General features: G+C 36.5%; 1 protein-coding gene across 3 annotated transcripts in view; it reads right to left on the reverse strand.

Moving 5' to 3' along the window:
• Positions 1–10,196, reverse strand: part of myo9aa (myosin IXAa) — a 95,764-nt gene that overhangs the window by 31,300 nt on the left and 54,268 nt on the right. For all 3 annotated transcript variants that reach the window (XM_016550805.1, XM_016550804.1, XM_016550803.1), the window contains exons 8-12: positions 9,777–9,866; positions 6,575–6,691; positions 5,268–5,402; positions 2,036–2,157; positions 1,157–1,298 (exon numbers count right to left, since the gene is read on the reverse strand). In XM_016550805.1, the coding sequence (XP_016406291.1) occupies positions 1,157–1,298; positions 2,036–2,157; positions 5,268–5,402; positions 6,575–6,691; positions 9,777–9,866 (606 nt within the window). The remainder of the gene's footprint in view (positions 1–1,156; positions 1,299–2,035; positions 2,158–5,267; positions 5,403–6,574; positions 6,692–9,776; positions 9,867–10,196) is intronic.

Here is a 10,196-nt window from a genome sequence, read left to right on the forward strand (position 1 = left end):
CTACTCAATGAAGCCAATGAAACATCAGTGAAGAGAGAAAGTGAGGCCTGCAGAGCTCCATTATGTAACACATGAACAGAGACTTTATATTGTAAATAAGAGGATCAGCTACTCATGACTGTCAAACTCTGCCAGGTGTACACCGTGTGATTTGTTTCTGTCTTTTATGATTGGTGCTTCAAATTGTATGTTATGACTTCAGGGACATCTTGGGCAAAAGCCAATGCAGAAGCCAAAGCTGTCTTTTAAGTCAGAATGTTTGATATGCATTTTAGGAAAGTCTTTGGTCATGATTGAAAAACCCAAGCAATTCTTTATGCTTAATAAAAAGACTTAATAAAAAAAGGCTTTATCAAAAATAAGTGTGAGGTTCCTGATCTTTCAATGCACTATTAAAGGTACAGATTGCCGACCTTGATTTGTTAACATAAACAGCCTAGAGGGACAGTCGACCAGCATGGGATGCTGGGACTTCACACAGTTACTCATTACTGTCGTGTTTATGGTGCCATGAGCGACAAACTGAGAGTTACTTATTATATACTATAAATATACAGTCATGTGACAAAGACATACCACCCTCTTTACATTGAGTGGTTGTAGAGGTCACAATGCAAAGAACAATCAACTATGTACGACCAGTACTAGAATGATGACTGCATTGGTGACTGGGATTTTGTCAAGTAGGATATATTGCTGGTTCAACATCTTTGTTGGTCCCAGTATTCGTACTTGGGGTGTTTTCACACCTGGCTTGTTTGGAGCATTTATTTCAGAAACTCGCGCATTTTCTCCCTTGGTTTGTTGAGTCATATAGGAACATGGCAGTCATGCTCTGATCCACACCAGAAAAATCAGTCCAAGATCACTTTAACCAGGTGGTTTCGGTCTGATTGAAAACAAACTCTGAAGCGGTTTGCTTGTAGTAAGAAAGAAATCCAACCCAGCGGACCAACAAACTAAACTGTCAAATCTCATCAATCTGTATCAAATCTGTTACAAAAAAAAAAGTTTTTCCACACATTGCTTGTGCTTGTTTATGGTTTAGTTAATTTTATGACATATCTGACCTACAGGTCAGATACTGTTTTTGTAATTATGATATATAAATCATAAAACCCAAAGAGGCCTGTTTGTAGCTGCATAAAGCACTGACCTTAACTCCATATTTGACTTTCCCTGCGTAGTGTTTAATGATGAAGGCTGACTCCATGACTGCAGGAAACTCAATATAGCGGTTTCCCTCATGCTGCCGCTTGAACTTGTCCAGGAGGGTCTGATTGGTGGCCTGTGGAAAGCTGCAATACAAGAGGAAGAGAGTGCATCAGAAGGGCCATCATACAATACATACTGTATTTTAGTGCAAGTGATGCTCAGGATTTCACTTCCGCTACTTTTTCTTTTCTTTTTCTATTTCTCTTTCTTTCTTTCTTTCTTTCTTTCTTTCTTCCTAGTTTTCAGTTAAGTTTTTAGTTTTAATGGTGCAAAATATTTAATTTCATTTTTATTTAAAAAAATATTCAATTTATTTTATTATTATTTGTTTGAAAATTACTATTTTAAATCAATTACATGCTAATCTGCCATTGCTGTTGCATCTCTAAAGTACTCTGCTATCCAACACAATATTCATATTAAATTATTTTAATTTACTACTAATAATAAACCTCCCTTGGAAGTTTGCTGAGGTCCCCTAATGGGCCCCGGCCGCTTGGTTGAGAACCAGAGAGGGAAAGTGGTCATCTAGGGAGCATGACTAAGTTTCTGGAGACAGTATAAACCTGTGCTGTTCCTCTGGCCTTGAGAAGAATGAGAGCTGCTGCCAAAACTTCAGCAGAAAAGCAACACAGCCACAGGAAGAGGAAGAATGAGACAATAGAGATTTAAGCTATGAAAAACACTGATGTGGAGATTCAGGTTTCCAGCTATTTCAAGGAGAGGGAACCTTACTCGGTAAATGATACCGTACTTGTATCAGTTTGGATCCATACTCTTATTCCACTATTTATGTGTACAGTGAAAAAGGCAGACGTACTTGCATTCCTCATCCAGTAGGTGGAGCAGTGCTGTGGGCTTCTTGCTGATGAGGTTAATGCAGCCAGTGTTATCGATGTAATCAATATTATGCCAAGCAATGCCCTCTGATCTATACTCTTCCTACAAGGAATACAAAACATATTCAACACTGATAATCAATACTCATGAGGAATCAATAAACATTCTGACAATTACAAAGTTCCTGATTGTTCAAGATTTTATTCATTTTGATGGCTTTTCCAGTCTTGGAGATCACAGTTTTATAATTTGCTAATGTTTCCAGGTTTTCATGACCGAGAATTATGTGTCATAAAAAAAACCCCCACCAGAACCTTTCATAGCTGTAACATAAGATGTGTGCATAACGTACAATTGAACATCTAAATAAAACCTGTTATAACTACGCAGGTAATTCTTTCATTTTTGGACTGCAGCCAGAACAACAAAACAACAGGCCTGCAAAGAGACTTCCTTTCGCCGGCCTGAGGTTTTGTAGTCTTTGCGGTTTAATAATATGAAAGACATTCTTAACATTTTGTAGCTTTTTTCTCCTCAACTGCTTCCTTGGATCGCTGGGAAAGTAAATGAAACAATAAAGGATATAATCCCAGCAGGGTTCATACAATCAGTGAAATATCTCTCCTTGTTTGCCCATTAAAAGGCAAAAGTATAAAATCAGCAGAACAAAGCAGATAATCTACACTTATCATTCAACTTCCTGTGTAAGGAAGAGGATGAAAAGAGGGGATTAGAATTACAAGAAACCTTTCACTATAGATTTTTCATCATGATAATATGGTATATAATCCTATTGTTCATGGAAACAAAGTTTGATAAAGATTGATGACTTTTGTCAATAATGTTTTAAGCTTATGAATGTCTGTTCATAATGATAATGATAACAATGACAAAACACATAGAAAACAAACTGTGCTGGGCGAGCTACAAGCCAAAATCTAATACTTTCAGTTGTGGGTTTGTTCAAATCCTCAACTCAAAGCATGAGTAATAATAATAGTGTTCTTGTACTAATAATGTAACCTTTTCAGCATTTTCAGCAACCACATGCACTCTATTTGGCCGATAAGAGAAATGCACTCAAATAGCCTCCAAATCAAATAAAATACATTTACACCGTCTCCATAAATGCCACAATGAAAAAAGCCCATTAATGGACTAATGAAAGCGCGTTGTGGTGTTGTCTGGCTCCAGCATGGCTGTATTTATAGGCATCAGATGGCAAGTATGTAGGCGGGACTTTCTTGTTTCCCTGACACACTTTCATATTCTAACACTAACCTGCTTCTGCTAGGAATACTACAACTGTAGTTTTAAATGACTGAACTCAGTTCGGGCAAACAATCTTAACTAATGCAACCAAATAAGTTAACTTGGACTTTTTTTTCAGTCAAACATTAACTAGCGCTCATAATCTGTGAATCAGTATGTCAAAGCACACAACATGCCACATTCCATGTTTTGTGTGGATAACCTGGGAATGGTCTGTATTAAACAGTCAGTGTTACCACACGACATACTTGGCAATACACTCAGGATGTGAACTCATTCCTGACATCTGAATCCAAGAGTTTCCAACTCTTAGAGCAATTAAAGCGTGGAACTTGGCAGACGCGGCAAAATTCCTGCACTTTTATCAAGGAACAAACAGCAAAACTCTTGTGGCAATATTCTCTAGACATTCGAACGAATCCAATCAAAAATTCTATTAAACATCAAAATCCTTTTATCAAAATTACCCAGAATCCTCAATATGGGTTCAGCATGAGGTTAGACTGAGCTAGTCATTACCATTCCTATTCATCTCAATGGAAGTTGCTTGGCTGGAGCAGGACCTCCCAAGCAAGGCACGATTTAAATACCGCCATCTTTGCTCATTGGTGCTCAGTTTCTAATTTTTGAAACAAATCACCTTAAATGCCATGTGTCTGATCATGGAGTTATTGAAAAATGACACCATGACAGCACTGATTGGCTGATGGCACCAAAAAAATAACACTATCTTCAAACATGGGAAGACCAGCGAGCAGGAAGCTACCTTGAAACTCCTAAAACAAGTATAATATAAAGAGAAGCAGATAAGCTAATTTGACTTTGCCCACAGTTTTGACAGGAATCATTTGTCAACATAAGCAGAAATGAAGTGCTAAACCCACAAGTGATAGACTATTATTTGCACATCTGCATAAAGCTACGCTTCCTATGACATTATGTGATTTGTGTGGATAAATGTACCATGTGCAAGCAAATCTGTCAAAGCGAGTTTATCAAATCTGGACACTGGACTGACTAGAAACTTAAACTAACAAACCCTCTTTGAGCAAACATATACTTTGAGGTGCGTCACAAAGGCACGGCTTTGACAGGGTGTCATTACCGTGACTGGTTGCCTCTTTAGTCATCCTAACAGAATGGCCTTATTGAGAAAACACATTATCACAGAGACGCAATTCTTGTCTGAGGTTGGAGTAAAGCAACCCTATTTATTATCTCATTATCCAACGGTTTATTTTGTGGGAAACTGCTAGTATTAATGACAATCTACCTTACATGATCACACAGCCTAAGGCATTAATCAACCCAACCCATTAAAGACTTCTGTAATGGCTACATTTTGTATGATAAATTGAATTTTTTTATTTTTTTATTTATTACCATAAAACACAGAATGGTTAAAAAAGACAGTTCAGAGGAACTAGATTTCGACATTTGCTTAAGAAAGTGTGAGCAGTGTTTGCTTGTGTAAAGATTATAACAATGCTAGGATGCAGGTTGCGTTGCTAGGTGGTTGCTTATTGGCCCAAATAAAAATTGGCCCATTCTCAAGTTTCTATATTCCGGTCCCTAGACTTACTAATGCAAGTCTAAAGCAAGCGCAAGTAATGAAAAACATGTGTCCCTATATTTTTTCATTAATCTCCATAAGTAGAATATATACCCTGGGCTGTATTGATGATAATTTCATGCACTTCAATTGCAGCTGAAAGCACACAAAAATAAAGATCGCAAACCTTTGATTCTGCCGAAAACATTCAGTCAAGCAATATATGGGTACTTGTTTTATTCTGTGTACAGTCAAAACAACTTGAATCATAATTGCTGGCAACAAATCTGTTATTAGGCTATAATCTTGAGCTGTGTGTGGGGAGAGAAGCTGATGGTTATCTCTGGGTCCAGCTTTTAAATAAAAAGAGAGAAAAAAAAAACATTACCTGTTCCAGCTTAAAAATGTGCTGGTTGAAATAGTGCTGAAGTCTCTCGTTGGCGAAGTTGATGCAGAATTGTTCAAAGCTGTTGTTCTCGTAGTCTTCAAAGCCAAAGATATCGAGAACCCCGATGGACAGGATCTGAAAAGATGACGAGATGGGAAGAAAATTAAGAACAGAAAAGTTCTCATTTTAAATACTAGGCGATTTTAAGCATGTTCTTGCGTCATTGTGGCAGTAACAAACTGTAGGGGGCAATAGTGGTCAAACGTCCGCACTATTAAACAAGACATGGTACTGTATCAGTCGCCATAAATATGTCTATAGGTTAGTTAACATAAGTTAACTTGCTCATTAACATCAGAGCAAAATTAACACTCCAAGTGCCAAAGCTGCAATTTAATTATGTACTATTACAGTCTGATGAGTTGCGTGTTTTGTTTTAGTTGCTCTTCTTCTTCTTCATAATATTATTATTTAATACTGTTTTTATTCTACAGTAAAATAGTATTATTAGTAGTAGTTTTTCTATTTCTATAGTATTTCTATATTGATTTGTTTTAATTTTATAATGTGATTAAATTTATAATGTAATTATAATAATGATAATGATTGATCAGGAAAAAAATCAATAAAATAAAAATCACAGTTAGATTTGTTACCCCAAATTGTTCAGGCCTAAATAGTATTAGTAACTGCTGTTTTAAAATAAAATACTGCAAATACAGTTTCATGGCTGGTAAAAACTCCCAAAATGCATTTTCACTGTGCAACAGTTACATTTTGCACTGCAATAGGCTGCTTTTCATGCCTGCTTTTCAGTCAACCTATCAAGTGCAAACGTTGTGTGCGAAAGTTGACTACACTTCAGTGACTAAACACTGGGTTTCTGTGAATTAATGTACAGTATAAAAGGTGAAGCAGGTTAACATGAGCTGAAAAATACTACATTTGGTTGAAACTGAACTTCAGCTGTGTTCACGCACTTGCATAGACTTTATTTCAGGCTTGACTCTAACATAATGATCGACAGAAATCTTCTAGTGAATTTTACATAACAGCAGGGGCCCTGTCAGTGTGGGTGAATATATCCCATTACATAATGTCTTCATCCATAATCTAGAGATTAAAGCAGTGAGAGCCACAGAAAACAGGGTGCGTTTCTGTCAGATGGACTATTCTGGATATTTCTGCTGTGTAATTTAATTGCTGTCAGGTGACTCACTAGGGCTCCACTGTCATCTATAAAGCTAACAGCCCAGCTAACATCCAGCACTCATTCTTCTTATTCTTTGGTACAGAAATGATTTTACCTTGGCTGACTCTTCCAAGTCTCTTTGGTTGAGCAGCGCGTGATTGATCCTGAACACAATCCAATCAAAAAGGGCACTGTAGAGGGACTTAGCCATGGAGTCCCGTACCGTCCCAGCCTGCAAGAGAGTGAAAAAAGTCCATTTGATTTAGTTATGACTGAGAGATCTTTTTTTAACCAAAACAGATGTGACAATGTAATGCAAACATGTTCACTGAAACCAAACAAATATTTGGCAATACTCCGTTACAATACAACCTAATCACTTATTCGAATTGTGCAATATAGCAGTGTGTGAATGTAAACAATCTGCAAAGCCGAAAGTGCACGATAAAGTTATTGTCTCCCAAAAGAAAGAATCAACTCTGAACAGCCTAAACGAGTCGTCAGTAGTTCGAATACCACTTCTGTGACAGCTACACGTCACTGTGTAAAACATTTGCATAATGCACGCCTATGTTCTACGTTGGCCGGCCACGAATAACTTGACCCCGCCCTCAAACACTGTAGCTTGTTCATGTCAAGAGAACTCTGTGAAAGTAAATTTCACTTCCGAAAGATTAGGCTGCAAAGAATCAGTGGTTAAAATTGTTTTTTTTTTCACTATACCACAGCAGTACAACCCCAATCTTTTTTTGTGTTCCCGTCATTTTACTGACGACTGCTTCTCTAATCTCTGATAGTTCATCGCGGGATTCACAAAACGCTTGATCTTGAAAGATGGCTCAGTACACAGTTTATTTGGACCAGCTGGCTCCACTGAATCACAACCTGTAAGAAGTATGATTAATAATTGATGTTTATATTTTCTATCGAAAGTTCAAAATACGAAACTATGGCAATGGGCAAACTGCTTTGAACGAATCATTTGAGAATAGTTGGAAAATGAGGTGAAATTAAATGCATATTTTGAGAAAACGATAGCGTTTTTTGACCTTGCATGCATGTAAACCTATTGTAGGAGACTCCTAAAACAATATTAGGAACCTTAAAAATGGCTTAATAGGGGCACTTTAATGCTCAACATTGTGACACTGCTGCTCACAATCCAATCTTCTGTAACAGGGATACAGCTAACACCAATGAGAGATTTGATTAGTCTAAACCACTTAGACCTGCTTGACACTATATATAAACATAAACAATAGACAAAACATAGTATTATTCGTCACGGTTGATTGGGACAGAAACTAGAATTATGATGGAAGAGATTATGAATTTCTTTTTTTTACGTTTTGTCACATCCTGTCTTGGGCAGGACATGCTGTAATGCAAAGACATACTAGTTAACCATCATTCAGCAGAGTTGAGTACGCTATTGTAGGTGTAGCCTTGATCTTAACTTCAGCTGAACCATAAAGAAACTATTTTGTTAAGAGCCAGCCACAGTGATTAGAAGTGTTGATTTAAAGGACTATCGGATGAACTGAAAGAGGAATCTGAGCTGGTTTTCATTAAGGACTATGGCAGCCTGTCTAATACACATTTACAAACAATCAGAGATACAACAGTGCACCATTTGTGATCCTTCTGCATGAAAGTGTGTGTGTTCTGGGTTCACGTCACACAGAAAATCCCTGGGAGACTTGTTTAGGTTTCAAATCAGCACTACTCAAAATGCAACCAATATTCATGGCAAATAAGGGTTATCTGCCCTCAGCCACTGCTTCTGTCAAACATCTGCTAGTGTCCTACTACTGTGGTCATCAGTTTTTAGAGTAGATGTCGTCGTGATTCAGTATTTTGTGATTTGGGCCTCAGTGAGACAGACTCGTTCCATATTCTGGTTCAGCTTAAGTTTGACAGTGAACAGTTCACGAATCCAAATAGAATGTATTTAAAATACCCCTTTGTATTTTATTTATATCATATGATATAATGCTAAACAATAACACACAAACAAGTGTGCCATTTTTTCCAGAATATTCATTCAATGACCCATTCATCAATGAGAATGAAATCAGCCATTTGAAAAAATCAGATGAATGAATGACGCCATTGTTCATTCATTAAGACAGGTTTTAGTATCATTTCAAAATAAATAAATAAATACAATTAAAAACTCCATTAAATCTCATAGCATTAAAATGTTATTTAAATTGCAGTGTAAACTGAGCTGCATCTGAGCAAACACTGTGTAAATACATCTAAATGCTACCTCTGCAGTGCAAAGATGGATTTTGTTGATATTTTGTGATGCTATGATTTCAAAAGATTAGCAATAGCCCTAGAGTGTCTCAATATTCTAATTGAATTTACTGATTAAATGCAAGAATTTGGCATAAAAGATGACGCATTCATCTTATATGGTTAGAAAAAAAAATTTGATTTGATGTTAATTTGATGTTGCCAGCAAAGTCATCACACATATCTCTGGAATATACAATAAATCGGCCACCTCTAGATAGAGAGGGGAAAACTTTTACTTGTGGTTATATGAACAACTTAACTCTATATTTGCAAGGATTTTAGTGTTTAAATCTGTAAGTGTATGAAGTTCGAGGAATTTATCAAGTCAAATGGTGGTCAAATGGTGACTGCAATTTTAATAAAAGATTTTAATAAAAGAGTTTGCCAGTCCATTATTTAAAGATGACAGGAGAACAGAGTCCTAATGCTGGATAAAAGCTCTAAAAACCTCATAGCTGGTTCTAATTATGATGATGGAGCATGAAATAAAAATCTTTATTACTTCTAAAAATCTATACATTACTTCACTGTGAGCTTCACGTCAGTGAAGGGATGAATGAAGAAAATTAGTAATGTTAAAATAAAAATTGAAGTAATTCTTTAGAAAGGCCCCAAAAACAGACCACAAAAGACATTTATATTTAGACATTGACTACGTCTACATGAACATCATTCCATCTGGTTTATTCTGAAAAAAACATTAACATGAACCACAGCTGTGCTACTATATATTATACCACATTTTGCCATTTTAAATGATTCATTCTCATGTGTGTCCTTAACAGTAACACACAGCATGAATTGCTAAATGTAGGTCATGAAGCCTCTTGTAAATTTTGTAATACATAAGTAAAAAAAAAAAAAGTTTCCTCCTAGCTCAAAAAACTTTTCAGCCTGACTGACTTTTAACAACCTTTTGTGTAATATTATCCAAAATTACTTAATTCTGGTTATGCCAATCAGATTATTGCATTTAAAAGAAAGAAAGTGAAAGACATTTATTTTTTGCTTACCTCTGCAAGTTTGTATGGGACTATCAGCTTCTCGCCCACTGTCACTGTTTTCCGTGTTGTCAGGGCCTCAAACAGCATTTCCTCCTTGACCTATCATGATACAAGACAGGTTTCTCATTTTTAACATACTAGGACTACAAGGACTTGTACAGTCTGCATTCATTCATAGTATATCGCAAAATATCTAGTTTCTTCAGCAGTAAAACATATGGATCACACTACAGCTTTAATTCAAGCCAGTGTTTAGTTACATAGATGGACATAGAGCAAAAAAAAAAAAAAAACTAGCACCAAGCGGCACTAATGGCTGTTAGAAAGATTTCTTTTCAATTGTTGACTTTGGGGCCTGCAATGTTGACTTGTCCTTTAAACATCCGGTAGCACTCAGAAAATTGGCTTTTCAAAAGTTTGGGGGTGGGT

The sequence above is a fragment of the Sinocyclocheilus rhinocerous genome, unplaced genomic scaffold, assembly GCF_001515625.1.
Source record: "Sinocyclocheilus rhinocerous isolate Xijiao unplaced genomic scaffold, SAMN03320098_v1.1 scaffold1396, whole genome shotgun sequence".
NCBI classification, from domain to species: Eukaryota; Metazoa; Chordata; class Actinopteri; order Cypriniformes; family Cyprinidae; genus Sinocyclocheilus; species Sinocyclocheilus rhinocerous.